The 23,593-nt window shown below is 44.9% G+C and overlaps 1 protein-coding gene across 1 annotated transcript in view; it reads right to left on the reverse strand.

Annotated features, from left to right (window-relative positions):
* MFSD4A (major facilitator superfamily domain containing 4A) overlaps positions 1-18,444 on the reverse strand; it is a 96,228-nt gene extending 77,784 nt beyond the window's left edge. The window contains exons 1-2 of the mRNA XM_040423972.1: positions 18,168-18,444; positions 17,781-18,067 (exon numbers count right to left, since the gene is read on the reverse strand). Coding sequence (XP_040279906.1) covers positions 17,781-18,010 — 230 coding nt within the window. The 5' untranslated portion in view covers positions 18,011-18,067; positions 18,168-18,444. The remainder of the gene's footprint in view (positions 1-17,780; positions 18,068-18,167) is intronic.
* Between the last annotated feature and the right edge of the window lie 5,149 nt (positions 18,445-23,593).

The following is a 23,593-nucleotide window of genomic DNA, read 5'->3' on the forward strand; positions in this document are numbered from 1 at the left end:
GGAACTCTCTGCCTGAGGAGGTGGTGATGGTGAGTACAATAAAGGAATTCAAGAGGGGCCTGGACGTATTTCTGGAGCTTAATAATATTACAGGCTATAGCTACTAGAGAGGGGTCGTTGATCCAGGGAGTTATTCTGATTGCATGATTGGAGTCGGGAAGGAATTTTTTATTCCCCTAAAGTGGAGAAAATTGGCTTCTACCTCACAGGGTTTTTTGCCTTCCTCTGGATCAACTTGCAGGATAACAGGCCGAACTGGATGGACAAATGTCTTTTTTCGGCCTTATGTACTATGTTATTATGTTACTATTCTTAATGAAAACCTGATCCAGGACAGTGATACAGATAGAAGATGTGGTGGGGCAGGGGATAGGCGTCTCCCTTCCCCGTTTCTCTGATAGGCTGCAGGCCTAGTGCCTTTAGCCTATCAGAGGCCGCTGCAGTGACGTTATCACGCCGCCTGACCATACAGCGCAGGACACAGGTCGGAAGGGACATCGCTGCCAGCCACATGGTAAGTATATGTGTTTATTTTTTTTATTTGGCACAATGCAGGAGAGGAGCGCTATGGGGACATCTAGGGGCACTAAGAAGGGGCATTTCTTACTGGCACATTAGGGGGGGGGGCACTATGGGGGAAGGGAGGACAGAAGCACTATGGGGGCATCTACTGAGGGCAAAGAAGGGGTATTTTATATGGGGGACACTATGGGGAAGGGGGAAGATAAACACTATGGGGGCATCTACTGGGGGCACTAAGAAGAGGTATTTTATACTGGCACATTATGGAGGCACTATGGAGAAAGGGAGAGGAGCACTATGGGGGTATTTTATACTGGCATATTATGGGGGCACTATGGGGGAAGCAAAGACTGAAGCACTATGGGGGCATCTACTGAGGGCCCAAAGAAGGGGTATTTTTTTATGGGGGGCACTATAGGGAAGTGGGAGAGGAGCACCATAGGGGCATCTACTGGTGGCACTAAGAAGGGGGATTTTATACTGGCACATTATGTGGGGCACTATGAGGACATCTACTGTAGGATCTGTATAGGGGCATTTTATACTGGGACACGTTATGGAGGTACTATGGGCAAGGGAGAAAGAGGAGCACTATGGGGGCATCTACTGGGGGCACTAAGAAGGGGTATTTTATACTAGCAAATGGGGGACACTGAGGGCATCTACTGCGGGCACTATATAGGGGCATTTTATACTGGCACACATTATGGGGGACACTGATGGCATCTGCTGGGTCACTATATAGGGGAATTTTATACTGGCACATTATGGGGGCACTATGGGGAAGGGGAAGAGGAACACTATGGGGGCATCTACTGGGGGTACTATATAGGGATATTTTATACTGGCACATATTATGGGGGCACTATGGGACATCAGCTCAACTGGGATACTAAGAGGGGGTATTTGTTGTACTAGTGAACATTATTAGGCACACTGGCACACATGGGGGGCATTTTTGTACTGGCGCACATAAGGGTCATTTTTTGTACTGGTGCTCTAAGGGGCATTTTACTACTGTCACATTATATGGAGAATTATTACTACTGGGGGGCATTATGGTGAGCTTTAATACTACTGGGGGCTATGATTACTAGTATAGGTACTATGGGAGCTTTATTACTTCTGGGGCACAGTGGGGACATGTTAGGAGCCCTGTAGGAGCACTATTACTACCAAGTGCGCTCTGGCAGAGAATTATTACTATTGATTGGACTTTTCGGAGCACTATTCCCGTGGGGGACATCCTGGCACAGTATCACCTTAGCACTGTTATTTTGGGGGGAGATTAGTGTCAGGGACACTATTTGCTGGGCGCAGTTATTTTAGGACACTGCGTGCCAATAATTATTGAAGGGCACTATCTGCATGATACTAGTATTATCAGGGGGTTTAGCTGTTTCTGCAGTATAATATTGGGGAGCACAGCAGGCACTGTATTGGAGGTGGTAGGATGAGTTGAACAGAAGATGGAAGGATGAAGGAAAATTAGGATTTTTTTTTGTCAAACTACAGAGACGAAAGATGGGTAAAAAATCATCATGGCGGTCTGGTCTGAAGGGAGAAGATGAGGAAAGAGAACATCTACATCAGAGGAGATGTCACTGGATGTAAGAGGTATCGGGTGCTATATTACCCTGTATGTTAGGAGAGAAGGGGTTAGGTTTAGAATTTGGTATGGGCATTGGGGAAAGCGGGGCACTGTTTCAATTTTTGCCTCCGTGTCTTTAAGCACTCAGCTAAGACAACACAGGAGTGGCTTAAGGACAACTGTGAATGTCCTTGAGTGGCCTAGCCAAAGCCCTGAACTTGAACTCAATGTAAAATCTGTGGAGAGACCTGAAAATGGCTGTCCACTGACGATCCCCATCCAACCTGACAGATCTTGACATGATCTGCAGAGAATAATAGCAGAAAATCTCCAAAGCCAGGTGCGCAAACCTTGTGGCATCATGGCCATGAAGACTGTAGACTGTAACTGTTGCCAAAGGTGCTTCAACTAAGTCTTGAGTAAGGCTTTTTTCACACGGTCAGTAATACAATCAGTATTTTTGCATCAATATTTGTAAGCCAAAACCAGGAGTGGGTCCAAAACACAGAAGACACAATTATTTCTATGATACCTTTTCTCTGTAGGTTCCTCTTCTTCTATTGGCTTACAAATACTGACCAAATAAGGATGCAAAATACTGACCAAATACTGACTGTGTGAAACAGGCCTAAAGGGTCTAAATACTTACGTCAATGCAAGATTTTAGTTTATCCTTTTCCATAAATTGGCAAAGATTTCTAACATTCTGTTTTCTCTTTCTCATTTTGGGGTATTGAGTGTAGAATGATGGGGAAAAGTGTGATTTTTTTATATTTTTTTGGCACAAGACCACAACATAATAAAAAGTGAAAGAATCTGAAGACTTTCTGAATGCACTGTTGCAAAGGTGTTGGCAAAATCTCAAAAAAAAAAATGCCAAAAGCTCCAAAATGGTAAATTTTTTAAAAGAAGCCAGAAAGACAAAAAACACCACCCAATCAACAAAAATTCCAGGTTCAAAAAACAATTATGTGTCTGGTGTTTTATATTTCCCATACACCTTCAGCTAACATCTGGGGCACAAAGCACCGCAAAAACCAAAGATGAAAAAAAAGGCCACAACAAAGGCAAAAATGAGCAAAAGTGGATGTTAAATAACTTTTTAACCCATTAGGCCTCCCTCACACGTCCCTGTTCGTGATGACATCCATAACAAGAAGGTCAGTGGTTCATCCATGAAGATGTGCCCTCTGTCTGTCATCCGTATTCCATGGACACTGCAAGGCTGAAAAGGGATCTCCTACCAATAGTCAGTAAAAAAACACTGACCAAACATGGATGCCAGTTGTGTTCGGTCAGTGGTTCTCACAGACCCATAACTGGCGTGTTTGGTCCACATCACGGACGTGAAAGAGGCCTTAAATCACATTTAAAGAGGACCTTTCACCGATTATTACACTATGAACTAACTATACAGACATGTAGAGCGGCGCCCGGGGATCTCACTGCACTTACTATTATCCCTGGGCGCCGCTCCGTTCTCCTGCTATGCCCTCCGGTATCTCCGTTCACTAAGTTATGGTAGGCGGAGTCGGCCCTTGTTCTTCTCTAGCGCTGGCCAATCGCATTGCAGAGCTCACAGCCTGGAAGAAAATAACCTCCAAGGCTGTGAGCTCTGCGCTGCGATTGGCCAGCGCTAGAGCAGAACAAGGGCAGACTCCGCCTACCATAACTTAGGGACTGGTATCTCCGCCTACTATAACTTAGGGAACGGAGATACCGGAGGGCATAGCGGCAGAACGGAGCGGCGCCAGGGGATAATAGTAAGTGCAGTGAGATCCCCGGGCGCCGCTCTACTTGTCTGTATAGTTAGTTCATAGTGTAATAATCGGTGAAAGGTCCTCTTTAAGAGCTGTCTGATCAGTCGAGAGCAACAACCAGAAGCAAACACTGTTGGCATCTGTGAATAAATCTTGAGGTTTGACTCTTTCAAGCCAAAGCTAATCCAATTCTGCCAGCTGTCACACGACATATGCAGGGATGCCATATTCATCGTGTATGAAACACATGGCCATATGCTTCACTGTTCATTTACGGAAAAATACAACTCACTTAGAAGCAGGGACAATGTAAACTGTGAACATGTCATTAATAAAATCCTCCCACGTGGAGTGTCTGAAAAGTATGTTTTTGTATGTCGTAAAATCTTGTGTACTACATTTCTCTTTTTGGCTATACGTATGACCATTCCTCCACCTGGGTTAAAATGCTCTGACTCTCAGTGATGATCTGCTTTTTCCAGTAACAGCACCCCTCTAGTCCACGGACTGTGCCTGGTATTGCATCTTTATCTCAAACACTTGATTAAGGGTACTTTCACACTAGCGTTTTTGTTTTCCGGTATTGAGTTCCGTCACAGGAGCTCAATACTGGAAAAAAACTGATCAGTTTTATCCTAATGCATTCTGAATGGAGAGAAATCCGTTCAGGATGCATCAGTTCAGTCCCTCTTACGTTTTTTGGACGGAGAAAATACCACAGCATGCTGCAGTTTTATCTCTGGCCAAAAATACTGATCACTTGCCTGAAAGCCAGATCCGGCCTTAATTTACATTGAAGTGTATAAGTGCCAGATCCAGCATTAAGTGTTCTGGCAGAATGGATCCGTTTTTCCAGATGACACCGGAGAGACGGATCCGGTGTTTCAATGCATTTCTCAGACGGATCTGCATCCGGATCCGTCTGACAAATGCCATCAGTTTGCGTCCCTATTGCCGGATGCGGCAGGCAGTTCAGGCGACTGAACTGCCTGCCGGAATCCTCTGCCGCAAGTGTGAAAGTACCCTAAGGGCTCATTTACACAGACTATGGATACCAGTTATGGCCTCTGGAATACAGCATCCATAGACATCTATGGCCCCATACTGCCTCTGGTTTCAAACAGAGACAAATGCATGCCATATAGCAGAGATATGCACCCTACAACTAATGCAATGAATACAGAGGCACCATACGGTGAATACAGAGTCCCTACAATTCTGTATTAAGGTCATAGGCACCAAGTCCTGATTTCTTAACTGAACTTTGGCCACATTCACAAAATCCATCCATATTGTCATCAGCATTACTTCAGTAATTCATCCATATTCCTTCCTCAGGTCTCATGCACAGGACCATATTTTTGGTCCGTGTCCGATCTGCATTTTTTGCAGATTTCTATGGGTCCTCAAAAAAAAAAATCTGTTTGCTGTCCACATCCATGCAGCCAGGCCGCCGCGAATCATAAAACGCGTCCTATTCTTGTCCGTTCTGCAGACAAAAAATAGGCTTTTTTACAGTGGGTCCCGTGAAAATTGTGGAATGCACACAGATTGCATCCATATTTTGCGGATCCATGATTTTTGCATTTGTGATGCACTCCGATAGACTATAATCAGTGTATGTGGAAGCAAATCCGCACAATATTCAGACATGCTGCGGGTTTCAAATACTCACAGAAAATATACACCCATGAGCAGTGTCGGACTGGGGTACTTAGGGCCCACCAGTGTAACTGATTCTGGGGGCCCACCTTAGGGCTCCTGTACACCAACTTATTTTTTTTCTATGTCTGTACTTCAATGGGGCCGCAAAAAAAAATAAAAAATGACTCCGTGTGCATTCCGTGTCTGTATGTAGGCATGGCCGTTCTGCAAAATGATAGAACATGTCCTATTATTATCGGCATTACAGACAAGGATAGGACTGTTCTATTAGAGACCGGCTGTTCTGTTCCGCATAATGTGGAATGCACACACTTAGTATTCATGTTTTACGGATCCGCAATTTGCAGACTGCAAAACATCCAACGGTCATGTTCATGAGCACTTACAGTGATAACAGAAATATTAAAAGTGAAGTATGATGGCAGACTTTCACAGAAAAATGCACAAACATGAATGTGGCAGAATTTACACATACAGTTGTGTTCAAAATAATAGCAGTCAGACATCACTAACCTGATCAATCACTGTCTTTGGTAGTAATGATATTTCTTCATGGCAAATAATTTACTAGCGGGTATAGTAGAGTAATAGAAATCCAACAGACCCAACAGTCATGACATGCATGCTGCTGATTCTCTGTAATTCAATTACTTATTGAAAGGGGCATGTTCAAAATAATAGCAGTGTGGAGTTCAATGAGTGAGGTCATTCATTCTTTGAAAATTAGGTGCCAATTATTGCCCTTATTTAAGGAAGAATGCAGCAAATGTGGTACATGCTGGTTACAATTTATTTCTCTCTGCAATTCTGAGGAAAATGGGTCGTTCCAGACATTGTTCAGAAGAACAGCGTACCTTGATTAAAAAGTTGATTGGAGAGGGGAAACATATAAAAAAGGGCAGAAAATGATAGGCTGCTCCGCTAAAATGATCGCAAATGCTTTAAAATGGCAACCAAAACCTGAAACGTGGGAGAAAGCGAAAAACTACCATTCGAATGGATAGAAGAAGAGCCAAAATGGCAAAGACTCAGCAATCAGCTCCAGGAAGATCAAAGAAGGTCTAAAGTTACCTGTGAGTACTGTAACAATTAGAAGAGTCCTATGTGAAGCCAAGCTATCTTCAAGAAGCCCCCGCAAAGTCCCACTGTTGAAAAAAAGACATGTGCTGAAGAGGTTACAATTTGCCAAAGAGCACATTGACTGGCCTAAAGAGACATTTTGTGGACTGATGAAAGTAAGATTGTTCTTTTTGGGTCTAGTGGCCGGAGACAGTTTGTCAGATGACCCCCAAACACTGAATTCAAGCCACAGTACACTGTGAAGACAGTGAAGCATGGTGGTGCAAGCATCATGATATGGGGATGTTTCTCATACTACGGTGTTGGGCCTATTTATCGCATAACAAGGATCATGGATCAGTTTGAATACATCAGAATACTTGAAGAGGTCATGCTGTCTTATGCTGAAGAGGAAATGCCCTTGAAATGGGTGTTCTAACAAGACAACGACCCCAAACACACCAGTTAACGTGCAACATCTTGGTTCCAGACCAACAAGATTGACGTTATGGAGTGGCCAGCCCAATCTCCGGATCTTAATCCAATAGAAAACTTGTGTGGTGACATCAAAAATGCAGTTTCTGAGGCAAAACCAAGAAATAGAGAAGAACTGTGGAATTTAGTCCAATCATCCTGGGCTGGAATACCTGTTCACAGGTGGCAGAAGTTGGTTGACTCCATGCGACACAGATGTCCAGCAGTTCTCAGAAACAGTGGTTATACAACTACATATTAGCTAAGTGATTCAAAGGAAAGCAAAATCTTCAAACATTTTTCAGTTTATATAGTGAATGTTTGAGTTTGTAAAGAAGAATACAAACACTGCTATTTTTTTAAACAGTCTAATTTTCACTTTTCTTCATTTTTTTTAGAGGAACAACACAAATTTGATATCTTTTTCTTCATGTTTTGATTCGGAATAGAATATGTAGTGTTTCCAATGCATTTGTGTGTATGGAAATAAAAGCTATTAGAAGGATTTTGAGCTTTATTCACTTTTTTAAATACACTGCTATTATTTTGAACACAACTGTATATCATATATAGCACACACCAATCACACATAGGAAACACGCAATGCACACACCAAGACATTTATGCCTAACCCTATTAGGTGTAGCACACTTAAAGGGGTTAAAGGGGCTGTCTCACTTCAGCAATTGGCATTTATCATGAAGAGAAACATTCTCTTGATCATGGGGGTCCCAGCAGTCAGACCCCCATCAATCAGACACTTATCACCTGTCGTGTCATAGCTGTTGGACCTTTTCACATTCCCTATTCTTAAAGGTTTTCTTTGAGTGTAAAAAAAAAAAAAAAAATTCTAATTCTAAATCTGGCCCAAAATATGTGTCAAACTAAAATAGAAATGCTCGCCTGTTAAAGGACCTGTGTCCAGTTTTCTAGTTATCCTCTATCCACAGGATCGTGAATAACTAAGTGATCCGTAGGGGTCTGAATGCTGGAGACCCAACGGATCCCCCTTCTTGACTGAGTGGCAGGTCGAGCATATGCCCTGCCTCTCCATCCTTTCTGTATGGGCTCGTTGGAGATGGCAGAAAACAGTGCTGGTTATTTCCAGTGGTCCCAAAGAGAATAAATGGAGCAGCAGGGCATATGTGTGGCCTGCCACACCATCAAAAAGGGGGAACAGGACCCGTTCCTGGGATCAGTGGGGGTCGCAGAATCGGACCCACTAATCATATAGTTATGCCCTATGGTGTGGAGAGGATAACTTGAAAACCTGGACAACCCCTTTAAATCCTCCACCACTCCACCACCAGTATCTCTTTACATGGTAGCAGTGATGCCTGTAAATACGGAATATCATCACTGCCGCCATGTAAACCATTTGTATCAATACTGGAGAATATGATGCACTGCAGAATTTTTCAGTCATAAGTCCAACCCCCTTTGCAGGTCATATGCCCAAGCAAAGGAGCTAGAGGAGCAACGTGAGCAAAGGGCACAAATGGAGGGTCATAAACTGAAACAGAGGCATTAGGGTCACCTTAGGCAGGGTAATAGTGGGGATCCTGGAGCAGGGGTAACTGGAGAAGAGGCAATATTAGCGGTGGGGGCATCTGGAGCTAAGGAATTTATGGAAGTGCAACTAAAGCAGAAGCATTAGGGTTGCCTGAGGCAGGGTTATAGTGGGGATCCTGGAGCAGAGGTATTAGGGGGCAACTGGAGAAGAGGCAATATTAGGGGTGCATTTAGAGTGGGGGCATTGGGGGGCATCTGGAGCTGTGGCACTAATGGGGGTGCACCTAAAGCAGAGGCATTGGGGGGACCTAGGGCAGAGTCCCCCCAATGCCACTCTGAACTCTGCAGAGAGCAGCACACACACACACACAGATCAGAGTCTAACATAAACAAATCCCCTATTTCCCCCTACAGTCTCCTACAGCTCACTACTGTCACACACCTGAGAAATCAGCCCAGCACCGCAGAAGAGTCCTTCTCTCCAGCAACCACAGTTTTCTGACAACAAGGAGGGCAGGAGGATGGCCAGACATGTTCTCTCCTCCTTCACTGCCAGCAGCCTGGGAAGCTTAGGATACTGTGGGGCCTCCTGTACAATTTACACCAGTAGGAGGCTGCATCACTGTGCGATACTGCCACCTAGTGGCTACAATAATTATCTCTCCTGAGAAACAAGATAAATAATTACTCTTCCGTCTTATCTCCGGGTGCAGGAGACTGGGGGCCTACCCAGCGGGCCATTCCGTGCCTGCCCATGAGACTAGCCCTATTCCTTAACCCCTTCACTACCAGCGCAGTATATGTATGGCGCTGGAGCGATGTGTAAACATGGCGCCCGCTGGCACGTGCAGCGGGCGCCATGGCCGGCAGATCTTTGCTGTTCCAAAGAGCAGAGACCTGCAGCTAATTACCGTGACTGGCAATAATCCCGATCGCGGTAATTAAATGCTTTAGATGCCGTGACCAAGTGAGGTCACGCCATCTAAATGCGGAAAAACCCGGAAGCTCGTGCTTCCTACCAATGCCCCGTGTGGCCAATTCATGCATCGGTACTTGCGCTGAACACTTTCAGCCTCGCTGATGAGGCTTAAAGTGTTCGTGCTGCAATTCTTATTTTGGCCACCAGATGGCAGGCCATGATAAGAAATTAGCAAAATTGAGTTTAAATGGCATTTTAAAAATCCCTGATAGACCAAAACATAAAATAAAAAAACATAATTTATAGGCTCATATATGAGACACAAAATCATCACAAAAATAAAAAAATGTTAAAAATAAAAAAATATATAAAAGTTTGAATCACCTCCCTTTCCGTATAATTAAAAAATAAATACCTAAATAAGAATAAATATAAACACCATGGGTATCACCAGGACCGAAAACGCCCATACTATTAAAATAGAAAAAAAAATTCCAATATGGTGAATGGCGTAATGGAAAAAAGGGTCAAAATGCCCGATTTGCCATTTTTTCATTGCTTCTCTTACCCCAAAAAATGTCATAAAAAAGTCAAGCACACTCCAAAATTGTATCAATAAAAACTACAGATTGCTCTGCAAACAATGAGCCCCTAAACAGCTCAGTAGACATAAGTATAAAAAAGTTATGGGGGTCAGAATATCAAAGTTTAAATGTATTTTTACACTATTTAGGCTACTTTCACACTGGCGTTTTGAATTTCGTTTGTGAGATCCGTTTCAGGGCTCTCACAAACGGTTCAAAACGGATCAGTTCAGCCCCAATGCATTCTGAATGGATAAGGATCAGTTCAGAATGCATCAGTTTGCCTCCGTTCCAGGGCCGGACTGGGGATAAAAACCAGCCCTGGAAAAAGTTGCACACCAGCCCCACAGCATTGCGTCATTATTTACTTGTTTATAATAGGAGAAAGCATTAATTTTAAAACACGTGTGTAAACACGAATATGAACTTTGCCCCACAATAGCTCTTTTGTAGAACCCCCATAAAAACGTACAGTTACTTGACTTGGCCCTTGGGGATCTCGGACGCCACTCCAACACTTGGCCGGGGGCCCGGCGGAGCTGATGTTGTGCTTTATCCTAATGAGAAAGATTTCATAATAAGGATTTGGAGAAAGGGCAGAGGGATAGCAGAGCAGGGAGAGGCTGGTGCTGCTACTAGGGGGTCATACCATGGGGGAGTAATAAAGCCCCCCATAATGCCCCCCCCCCCCCAGTAGTAATAATTCTCCTTATAATATGCAAAACATACCCCTTTGTAATGCCCCCAGTTGAGCTAATGTTCCCATAATTTGCCAATATAAAATACCCCTTCTCAGTGCCCCCGTAGATGACCCCCATAGTGCTCCCCCCCTTCCCCATAGTACCCACCATAATGTGTCCCAGTATAAAATGCCCCTATACAGAGCCCCCATATAAAATATCTTCTTTTTAGCCTCAGTAGATGCCCCTATAGTGCCCCCCAATAATCTGCAGTAAGATGTGCCCCCATAGATGACCCAATCATGTGCCAGTAATAAGAGCCCCCCCACCATCATGTGCCAGTAGCCAGAGCCCCCCCATATCATGTGTCAGTAGCCAGAGCCCCCCATATCATGTGCCAGTAGCCAGAGTGCCCCCAATCATGTGCCAGAAATAAGAGCCCCCCCACCATCATGTGCCAGTAGCCAGAGCCCCCCCCGTATCATGTGCCATTAGCCAGAGCCCCCCCATATCATGTGCCAGTAGCCAGAGCCCCCCCCCATATCATGTGCCAATAGCCAGAGCCCCCCCCCATTATCATGTGCCAGTAGCCAGAGTGCCCCCATATCATGTGCCAGTAGCCAGAGTGCCCCCATATCATGTGCCAGTAGCCCTCCCATATCATGTGCCAGTAGCCCCCCTTATCATGTGCCAATAGCCCCCTTATGTGCCAGTAGCCCCCCTTATGGGCCAGTAGCCCCCCTTACCATGTGCCAGTAGCCCCCCTTATGTGCCAATAGCCCCCTTATGTGCCAGTAGTCCCCCTTATGTACCAGTAGCCCCCTTATGTGCCAGTAGCCCCCCTTATGGGCCAGTAGCCCCCCTTATCATGTGCCAGTAGCCCCCCTTATCTGCCAGTAGCCCCCCTTATCATGTGCCAGTAGCGCCCCTTATCATGTGCCAGAGCCCCCCCACCATAATGTGCCAGTAGCCAGAGCCCCCCATATCATGTGCCAGTAGCCAGAGCCCCCCCATATCATGTGCCAGTAGCCAGAGCCCCCCCATATCATGTGCCAGTAGCCAGAGCCCCCCCATTATCATGTGCCAGTAGCAGAGTGCCCCCATATCATGTGCCAGTAGCCAGAGTGCCCCCATATCATGTGCCAGTAGCCCCCCCATATCATGTGCCAGTAGTCCCCTTTATCATGTGCCAGCCCAGTAGTCCCCCCTTATCATGTGCCAGCCCAGTAGCCCCCTTATGTGCCAGCCCAGTAGTCCCCCTTATCATGTGCCAGCCCAGTAGCCCCCCTTATCATGTGCCAGCCCAGCCCAGTAGTCCCCCCTTATGTGCCAGCCCAGTAGCCCCCCTTATCATGTGCCAGCCCAGCCCAGTAGTCCCCCCTTATGTGCCAGCCCAGTAGCCCCCCTTATCATGTGCCAGCCCAGCCCAGTAGTCCCCCCTTATGTGCCAGCCCAGTAGCCCCCCTTATCATGTGCCAGCCCAGCCCAGTAGTCCCCCCATTATCATGTGCCAGCCCAGTATTGTACCTATATAAAAAAAAAAAGAAAAAGAAAACACTTATACTTACCTCCAGCAATGTGATGCGATGCAGGCCGCCTCTTCCGTCTGTGTCCCTCGCTATACGGCTCAGGCGACGCGATGACGTCATCGCGCCGCCTGCACCGGCCTCTGATAGGCTGCCAGCACTAGGCCGGCAGCCTATCAGAGGAACAGGAGGGGACACACCTCTCCCTCCTCTGCCGCAGCACAGGCATCTGTATTGCCGTCCTGAGGACGGCAATACAGATGACTATGGAGATGAGCGCTTCCACAATGGAGGCGCTCATCTCCTGCTCTGCCCTGCCGCCGGCCGCCCCCACTTGTCACCAGGGCCGCGGCCTTGCGGCACTCAGGCTTGCCGGCCTACCGAGAAATTTCCCGGTATCCCGGCAGGCCAGTCCGGCCCTGCTCCGTTCCGCCTCCACTCCGCTCTGGATGCGGACACCAAAACCCTGCTTGCAGCTGCTTGAGCCAAACTGATCCGTCCTGACTTACAATGTAAGTCAATGGGGACAGATCCGTTTTCACTGACACAATGTGGTGCAATTGAAAATGGATCCGTCCCCCATTGACTTTCAATGTAAGTCAGGACGGATCCGTTTTGACTTAGACTTTTTTTTAAAAGAATAATGCAAACGGATCCGTTCTGAACGGATACAAGCGTTTGCATTATATGTGCGGATCCGTCTGTGCAGATACCAGACGGATCCGCACCTAACGCAGGTGTGAAAGTAGCCTTAGACATAAAAAACCTATACATATGGGGTATCGATGTAATCGTACTGACCCAGAGAATGAAGGGTATGGGTCAGTTTTGCCGTAAACAAAATGCTCTGGGAACAAAACCCGTAAAACAGTGGAGGAATTGCATTTTTTTTTCCAATTCCACCCAATTTGGAATTTTTTTACCGCTTCCCACTACATTTTATGCCATAATTAATGGTGGCATTGAAAGTACAACTTGTCCCGCAAAAAATAAGCCCTCATACAGCCATGTGACCGGAAATATAAAAAAGTTATGGCTCAAGGAAAATGAAAACGCAAAAACGAAAAAACCTCCGGTATCCTAAGGCCCCTTTCACACGAGCGAGTTTTCCGCACGGGTGCAATGCGTGATGTGAATGCATTGCACCTGCACTGAATCCTGACCCATTTATTTCAGTGGGTCTTTGTACATGAGCGTTGTGTTTTTCACGCATCACTTCTGCGTCGCGTGAAAATCGCAGCATGTTCTATATTCAGCATTTTTCACGCAGCCCTGGCCCGATAGAAATGAATGGGATGCGTGAAAAACGCATTGCATCCGCGAGCAAGTGCAGATGCGATGTGTTTTTGACTAATGGTTGCTATGATATGTTGTTTGTAAACCTTCAGTTTTTCATCACGCGCGTGAAAAACACATCAAAACGCATTGCACCCGTGCGGAAAAAACTGAACAACTAAACGCAACCGCAGACAAAACTGACTGAACTTGCTTGCAAAATAGTGCGAGTTTCACTGAACACACCCGGACCTAATCAGTCACGCTCGTGTGAAAGGGGCCTAAGGGTTAACATTAGCCGCAGATTCCGGAACATAAAATACGTGTATACGGATTGCAAATATGCTCAAGTGAAACAGGCTTTCAGTGGTTATCGGTGCCTTCACATACATAGGTTTTGCTGCACTTTTGTAGTTTTAGTGACTATGGCTACTTTCACACTAGCGTTCGGGTGTCCGCTTGTGAGCTCCGTTTGAAGGGTCTCACAAACGGCCCCGAACGCATCCGTACTGCCCTAATGCATTCTGAGTGGACGCGGATCCGCTCAGAATGCATCAGTCTGGCAGCGTTCAGCCTCCGCTCAGCAAGCGGACACCCGAACGCAGCTTGCAGCGTTCGGGTGTCCGCCTGGCCGTGCGGAGGCAAACTGATCCGTCCAGACTTACAATGTAAGTCAATGGGGACGGATCCGTTTGAAGATGACACCATATGGCTCAATCTTCAAACGGATCCGTCCCCATTGACTTTCAATGTAAAGTCTGGACGGATCTGTCTGAAGCTACTTTCACACTTAGAAATTTTTCTAAACTATAATGCAGACGGATCCGTTCTGAACGGATGCAAACGTCTGCATTATAGGAGCGGATCCGTCTGATGAAACATCAGGCGGATCCGCTCCGAACGCTAGTGTGAAAGTAGCCTTTCTTTTGCACCTTTTTTTATGTTAAAAACACAAGCTCCAGATGTTAACTGAAGGTCTATGGGAAATATGAAATGCAGGACACACAAGCGTTTATTTGTTTGTTTTTTTTACTCCTGGTGTTTTTGTTAATTAGGTGGAGTCTTTGTCTTTCTGCAATGAATATAGGGAAAAGATCCCATGAAGAAAACGCTAGTAGTAGACACGGTGTACACAAAAAAAGGCAGAAAAACCTGCCACAAAAAGTGCAGAAAAATTAAAAAGGAATGCTTACACTTACAGTATTCTGGTGTTTTTCACTGGAAAAAAAAAGCCAATACAAAACGTATATATATAAGGACCCTAATGCTTTATTATTTAAAGGGAACCTGTCACCTGGATTTTGTGTATACACTGCGTGCAGAATTATTAGGCAAATGAGTATTTTGACCACATCATCCTCTTTATGCATGTTGTCTTACTCCAAGCTGTATAGGCTCGAAAGCCTACTACCAATTAAGCATATTAGGTGATGTGCATCTCTGTAATGAGAAGGGGTGTGGTCTAATGACATCAACACCCTATATTAGGTGTGCATAATTATTAGGCAACTTCCTTTCCTTTGGCAAAATGGGTCAAAAGAAGGACTTGACAGGCTCAGAAAAGTCAAAAATAGTGAGATATCTTGCAGAGGGATGCAGCACTCTTAAAATTGCAAAGCTTCTGAAGCGTGATCATCGAACAATCAAGCGTTTCATTCAAAATAGTCAACAGGGTCGCAAGAAGCGTGTGGAAAAACCAAGGCGCAAAATAACTGCCCATGAACTGAGAAAAGTCAAGCGTGCAGCTGCCAAGATGCCACTTGCCACCAGTTTGGCCATATTTCAGAGCTGCAACATCACTGGAGTGCCCAAAAGCACAAGGTGTGCAATACTCAGAGACATGGCCAAGGTAAGAAAGGCTGAAAGACGACCACCACTGAACAAGACACACAAGCTGAAACGTCAAGACTGGGCCAAGAAATATCTCAAGACTGATTTTTCTAAGGTTTTATGGACTGATGAAATGAGAGTGAGTCTTGATGGGACAGATGGATGGGCCCGTGGCTGGATTGGTAAAGGGCAGAGAGCTCCAGTCCGACTCAGACGCCAGCAAGGTGGAGGTGGAGTACTGGTTTGGGCTGGTATCATCAAAGATGAGCTTGTGGGGCCTTTTCGGGTTGAGGAAGGAGTCAAGCTCAACTCCCAGTCCTACTGCCAGTTTCTGGAAGACACCTTCTTCAAGCAGTGGTACAGGAAGAAGTCTGCATCCTTCAAGAAAAACATGATTTTCATGCAGGACAATGCTCCATCACACGCGTCCAAGTACTCCACAGCGTGGCTGGCAAGAAAGGGTATAAAAGAAGAAAATCTAATGACATGGCCTCCTTGTTCACCTGATCTGAACCCCATTGAGAACCTGTGGTCCATCATCAAATGTGAGATTTACAAGGAGGGAAAACAGTACACCTCTCTGAACAGTGTCTGGGAGGCTGTGGTTGCTGCTGCACGCAATGTTGATGGTGAACAGATCAAAACACTGACAGAATCCATGGATGGCAGGCTTTTGAGTGTCCTTGCAAAGAAAGGTGGCTATATTGGTCACTGATTTGTTTTTGTTTTGTTTTTGAATGTCAGAAATGTATATTTGTGAATGTTGAGATGTTATATTGGTTTCACTGGTAAAAATAAATAATTGAAATGGGTATATATTAGTTTTTTGTTAAGTTGCCTAATAATTATGCACAGTAATAGTCACCTGCACACACAGATATCCCCCTAAAATAGCTAAAACTAAAAACAAACTAAAAACTACTTCCAAAAATATTCAGCTTTGATATTAATGAGTTTTTTGGGTTCATTGAGAACATGGTTGTTGTTCAATAATAAAATTAATCCTCAAAAATACAACTTGCCTAATAATTCTGCACTCCCTGTAGAGCTGAGGACATGGGCTGCTAGATCGCCGCTAGCACATCCGCAATATCCAGTCCCCATAGCTCTGTGTGCTTTTATTGTGTCAAAAAAGATTTTATATATATGTAAATGAGGCTACTAATGTTTCCGGAGCCCAGCACCACCCCGCATCCTCCGAATCTCCTCCTTGCTCCCCGACGTCACAAAGCTAGAGCGCCGTAATCTTGCGATGCGCGAGCTAGCGCATGCGCAGTGTCGGCATAGTGGCTAGCTCGCGCATCGCGAGATTACGGCACTCTAGCTTTGTGACGTCGGGGAGCAAGGAGGAGATTCGGAGGATGCGGGGCAGTGCTGGGCTCAGAGTCAGAGAACGCAGGACTCATCTCTCAAGCATGGAGGAGACAGGACTCATCTAAGGTTCATTTACATATCTATAAAACAGTTTTTTTGACACAATAAAAGCACACAGAGCTATGGGGACTGGTTATTGTGGATGTGCTAGCGGCGATCTAGCAACCCATGTCCTCAGCTCTATACCCAAAATCCCGGTGACAGGTTCCCTTTAAAGATGTTGTCCAGAATTAGGAAAACATACCTGCTTTCTTTCCAAAACAGCACCACTCGTGTCCACAGATTATGGAGGAGATTTATCATCTCCTTTGCACCTGAAAAGTGGCATTAAAAAGTAGCATATTTTGCGTTTGCCATTTTATTACTGCAACTTTTAAAAAAATTGTTGCGTTTGTCACTTCTTACCACCACCCTTTTCACTTTTTAAAAAGGGAGCGTGGTGAAAGCGGAAAGGGGCCTGCAGCAGTGATGTTCGAGTCAATGGGTCCACGTCCACGATACAGGATTCACACGGCCGGTTAGCTTGCGGTTTTCAATATGGGCACGGACAGCCTACGATCATGTGAATAGACCCTAATCCTGGATAACTGTTTTAGCGACTAGATATTGCCACTATACCAGAGGAATAACCTGACAATCAGGAGCCCCACTGGAAAATAACAAAAACCTATAATACTGGTGTCTTCCATGTAGATAGATAGATATGAGATAGATAGATAGATAGATATGAGATAGATAGATAGATAGATAGATAGATAGATAGATAGATAGATAGATAGATATGAGATAGATAGATAGATAGATACGATAGATAGATAGATAGATAGATAGATAGATAGATAGATAGATAGATAGATAGATAGATAGATAGATAGATACTGTAGATAGATAGATAGATAGATAGATAGATAGATAGATAGATAGATAGATAGATAGATAGATAGATAGATAGATAGATAGATAACATCAGTAGCCAGCTAACATTTGGGAACTCTTATCTGGTACTCACGACTTCTTGAAGGATCCTCCTACAGTGCTGCCAACAAGGAGACAGAACTGCTGAGAGAAGAAGACCCATGTAATGTCCTGCAGGCTGCTGTGAGTCTGGCACCTTAGATCCAACAGTGTGGGTCCCAAAAACGCAATGCATAGTCCAAAGCTGAAGAAAACGCTCCAATAAGTGATGGTGGGTTGCAGGTTCCTCCTGAAGAGGGCGAGAAGGTTCTCATCCCACCACATCCTTCACTCTCCCAGACCCCTGAGCAGGGCAGGGGAGCTGGCACAGTCTCTCAGAACCTGGAGGGAGGGCAGAGCTGGAGATTATAATGCCAGGGAGGACAGGCAGGTTGTATGGAGCCTCACCTTCCTGCTCTGCTACAAAGGAAACGTCACTTACTTTCAAATACCTGTGTGGGGTTTGAACTTCCCTTTTCCTCCTTCCTTAGTATGGTTCCTTCACTTACTGTCTCAGCTCTGCTACACTGGCCGTCTCCTTTCTTCCTTCCTCCCGTTATTTGCTCTGGGGCTAAGTTCTTCAATTCTTGTTTTAAGCGCAGCTACTTACAAGAGGTGTGAGGAAGTAAGAGGAGCCGCCCAGGCATTGCCATGGGAGGGGGCACAGACTGCAGGGCACCGCATGTCTAGAACAAGACCTTAGTAGCTTTATATCTTCACTTGTTGATTTGGCACTTTTTACTTCAGACACATACATTATGGTAATAAAGTCACATGAAGAATTTGGGCTCTGCCACGACTTGAACGTTTAGATTGTATCTGGAGTTCTGCACCACAATGCCCATTGTTACATACACTGATGAGACTGTAGAAGATTCCCACCACCAGTGTTGGTCCCCTGCCATCTTTCAGGCTGAATTCACACACAGTTTCATTCTTTTCACAAAAAATGTTGAAATCCGCAATACCGCAGCTTTTTTTTTAGATAGCAATGTGGATGAGAATTCTGAAATTCTCATCCACTTCGCTGGTACCATACAATGCTGCAGTTCTGCTGCACGAAAATCTGCAGTTGCAGTTCCACAGCTATTCAGTCACATGTGAACTATTGTTGGGCGAGCATGCTCTGTTGAACACTAGTTCGGCTCGAGCATTGTGATGCTCGGCACATGGCAGTGTTCGGCCGAATACTGTGTGCGCTCGAGCGCGATGCTTGAGTCTCCTCCGCGCACATTTGTTGGCTGCTACGCACTAACATTCACTGTAATGCCGTAGCCATGTTAGTTGCTGGCATTACAGTAATTGGCTGGCTGGAAACTATAGCACCTGATGACACGTGTTCGGCTCATTATTAGTCAGGAAGAGCTGGAGAGCAGAAGGGAGAGATAATGTAGGGATTGAAATAACAATATTTTAGTTTTGATACTTGTTAAGGACTATTGTGTGTGGCAGCAATACATATTTTTAGTGCAACCTGCGCTAAATTGCTAAAACTCGTTAGAGACCCAAAAGTCCTTTTAAGGACTATAGTTGTATCTGGCAGCAATATATATTTTTAGCGCAACCTGCGCTAAATAGTTTGCAATTGTTTGGCCGCTGCAGACAGCGACATTATTTGCACTACATCTCCTGTCTAACGTGTGCGCAGCCTAAAAATATCTGTGACATCCAGTGCACTTTTTCTATAGACGGTGTCCGCTGCGGACAGTTACATTACCTGCGCTACATCTTCTGTATAACGTTAGTGCATCCGAAATATCCGTGACATTCATTCAGTGTCATTTTTTATTAGGAGGTGGTGACAGCGAAATGACTTGCTCTATACCTCCTGTTAAACGTGTGCGCATCCTAAATATCCGTGACATTCATTCAGTGTAATTTTTTTATAAGGCGGTGGTGACAGCGACATTACTTGCGCTATACCTCCTGTTTAATGTGTGCGCATCCTAAATATCCGTGACATTCATTCAGTGTAATTTTTTATTAGGCGGTGGTGACAGCGACATTACTTGCGCTATACCTCCTATTTAACGTGTGCGCATCCTAAATATCAGTGACATTCATTCAGTGTAATTTTTTATTAGGCGGTGGTGACAGCGACATTACTTGCGCTATACCTCCTGTTTAATGTGTGCGCATCCTAAATATCCGTGACATTCATTCAGTGTAATTTTTTATTAGGCGGTGGTGACAGTGACATTACTTGCGCTATACCTCCTGTTTAATGTGTGCGCATCCTAAATATCAGTGACATTCATTCAGTGTAATTTTTTATTAGGCGGTGGTGACAGCGACATTACTTGCGCTATACCTCCTGTTTAACGTGTGCGCATCCTAAATATTAGTGACATTCATTCAGTGTAATTTTTTATTAGGCGGTGGTGACAGCGACATTACTTGCGCTATACCTCCTGTTTAACGTGTGCACATCCTAAATATCAGTGACCTTCATTCAGTGTAATTTTTTATTAGGCGGTGGTGACGGTCTGGCAACGCTGCTGCAGCGCTTGCAATTGCCAGCTCACAGACCATTGTGAGACGTTGGCACGCGCTGGAACTCCACGTTCCACATGGCCAGGCTTTGTGAGCAGCAGAGGGCAGTAGTGGAATACCAGCTGCAACATGGTCGTTGCCTTTCCAGTCAGCTTCTGCTTTTCACGTGGGACGAGTGGGCATTGATGTCTGACCCTTTACGCAACTTTGAAAGGGGTTAATAAATACTGCGAATGGGGGACTGCTGAAACGGGTTAATAACTACTGTGAAGGGCCTTCAGTAGTTATTAACCCCTTTCAACAGTCCTTCATTCACACTGGTATTTATCAGACTTTTTTATAACTTATTTTTCTCCCCTTTTCACCCCGGCCCTGCCACAGCCCACAGCAACAGCAGCGCCGCCAGCCCAGCACAGTCTTTCAATTTCTTTCAGACCAGACACGGCTGAGACATAAAGCTGCATAGGTTACCACTTAACCCAAAACCACTACCTCAGCGAACTCTGTGGCCACGATGTGTGTGTGACGTCAGTGCGGTGCAGAAGGAACACAGTGACGACTGACATGTGCACTGCTGCAGCGGGCCCCCATCCCGGCCGGGCCCTCGGACCACGTCCGAAGTGCCCGACCGCTCAGTCCGCCCCTGGAGGCAGGGCAACACTCTCCAAGGCCTGGGACAGTTTTATGACACCCTGCCAGCACCCTCAACCTGATGCACGGCCTATTGTCACAAGGAGGGAACATTTTTGGAAGATGGTGAAGGAGTACGTAGCAGACCGTGTCAGCATCCTCAGTGATCCCTGTGTGCCTTACAACCATTGGGTGTCCAAGCTGGACACGTGGCACGAACTGGCGCTCTACGCCTTGGAGGTGCTGGCCTGCCCTGCCCCCAGCGTTTTGTCAGAGCGTGTATTTAGTGCTTCTGGGGGCATAATAACTGATAAGCGCATCCACCTGTCAACTGAAAATGCTGACTAGTTGACTCTTATAAAAATGAAGGCCTGAATTGTCCCTGACTTTTCTATTCCACCAGAGTAAAGTGGCTGAACATAAAGGGACTCTAAATGGGGCTTTTATGGTGTATTGAATACACTGTATTCCCATGCACCCCTTCCACCAGTAAAAAGGGTATATGGTTCAATCTCCCTTTTCTCGTCCTCCTCCTACTCCTCCATCATATCTACATGCTTATTAGGCTGCCCTCGCTCCTAATGTTTTAGAGGGTCAGCTCAGAAACGGGCCCTCACCCATAATGTTTTAGAGGGTCACCAGCAGGCCCTCACCCATAATGTTTTTAGGTTCACCAGCAGGCCCTCAACCATAATGTTTTAGAGGGTCAGCTCAGCAGCAGACCCTCACCCCTAAATTTTTAGATGGTCAGCTCGGCAGCAGGCCCTCGCCCACAAAATCTTTTAGATGGTCAGCTCGGCAGCAGGCCCTCGCCCATAATGTTTTAGATGGTCAGCTTGGCAGCAGGCCCTCGCCCACAAAGATTTTTAGATGGTCAGCTCGACAGCAGGCCCTCGCCCACAAAATTTTTTAGATGGTCAGCTCGGCAGCAGGCCCTCACCCCTAATGTTTTAGATGGTCAGCTTAGCAGCAGGCCCTCAACCCTAATGTTTTAGAGAGTCACCATTAGGCCCTTGCTCATAATTTTTTTGAGGGTCACCAGCTGGCCAGCAATCATAATTTTTCAAGGGTGTGTATGATGTCCTCCTTTATGTGTAATAAAGCGTGTATTGGAGTGCTGGTTCCTTTGAAATTTTTGGCAGCACTTGCACTTTATATACAAGTAAATATACAGGAGAGAATGTTTCCTAACAATTTTTCCTCTAAAATCGATTTTATCTTCGGTTTTGTGCGTATTATTGTCAGTCTGTAAAATTGGCGTACTACTCGGACAACATCGTTCCCAGCAGCGACCTGGGAGTCCAACATGCATCCAGACATCCTCCACATGCTGTTCCCGAACCATTTCAGTGGTGTTTCCATCAATTTCTGACCTTTTACTATGAACCAGACACCCTCCCCTCTTCAGAGCAGGGAGTGCCTGGTTTAATGCTTGGGTTCTCCCATTGACTTCCATTGTGCTCGGGTGCTCGGTAGAGCACCCGAGCATCCCGAGGTGTTCTACTCGAGCACCCGAGCACTTTGGTGCTCAACCAACACTAATGTGAACCCAGACTTAGGAAACATTAGAGGAGGAGGCACATCATAATATTAGTCACCTATTAGCACAGGATAGATGTGGAAAAAATGTCAAAGCTCATGCACACGGCCGTAGCGGTTTTTCAGTCTGCAAAACACAGATACTGGCTGTGCGCGTTCTGCCTTTACGGAACGTCCTGCCATCTATATAGCAGTCCTATAGAACATGTTCTATTTCTTAGCGGGTACCGCAGAATGGCACACTGTATGCTGCCTGCATCTTTTGCAACCCAATTGAAGTGATGTAGAATAACGTCCAGCATTTCTCTATTTTTCAAGAAATGCTTTAGAAGGAGCCCAACAAAATGTGCAAAGTTCGTGATGAAAGATAAAATTAGAAGGATTTAATTCTCATAAAAAGAAAGTTACAAAGTTTAGAAAGAGAAAAATATAGTACAGCGATAAGTCTTGAAAGGTTACAAGCAAGCAATTAAACAATTAAAATAAGTGAAAAAGCTTATCTCCCCAAAGTAACGTGTATGTGTGAATGTGTGTGTGTAGAGAGCAACAGGTGTCTGGTCAAAGAATGCTCTGCCTATGTCATGAAACAAAGCCACTTTATAGTCTAACTCTCCATTGAGGTGTATTGTATCCTAAATTTAGCATTGTAACAGACATATATGGTTAACAAGTAAAATCCCTTACATCATGGTTTTCTAAGTATACCTTATTTGTAAAGCTAATAATAATATGCTGAGAAGGAGAATTCCAAATCTTCCCAAATGCTATTGTCTTAACCTGTCAAAAATTGACACTTCAACACAAGTGCTGCCCTTGCATGGTCCTTGAAATACCCTATCCTACTAAAAAAGTGTTAGTTTATTATTTTACATTTCCCCCTGATTATGATTTGAAATATAAATCTTCAATCATAACCTCCTAATCTAACGCAATTACTCATCATTCGTATCTCATTCGTATCACATTCACTCATTGACCATGTTATAGCACTTGGTTGTTTGATCAATTTTTGATTCAGTATTCCATATAGAATTGGTATACTGAGTTCTTTTTAACATTTCTTTCAAAATGTTATCTCCTTTGTTAATTTCCTTCTTTATATTACTATATGTTTTCCTAATCCTATACATAACAAAAACTTGATAGATAATACACAAAAATATAATAATAAATATAATAATAATAGGATGGGATAACGTATTCTCA

The sequence above is a fragment of the Bufo bufo genome, chromosome 3 (genome assembly GCF_905171765.1).
Source record: "Bufo bufo chromosome 3, aBufBuf1.1, whole genome shotgun sequence".
In the NCBI taxonomy this organism is placed as follows: Eukaryota; Metazoa; Chordata; class Amphibia; order Anura; family Bufonidae; genus Bufo; species Bufo bufo.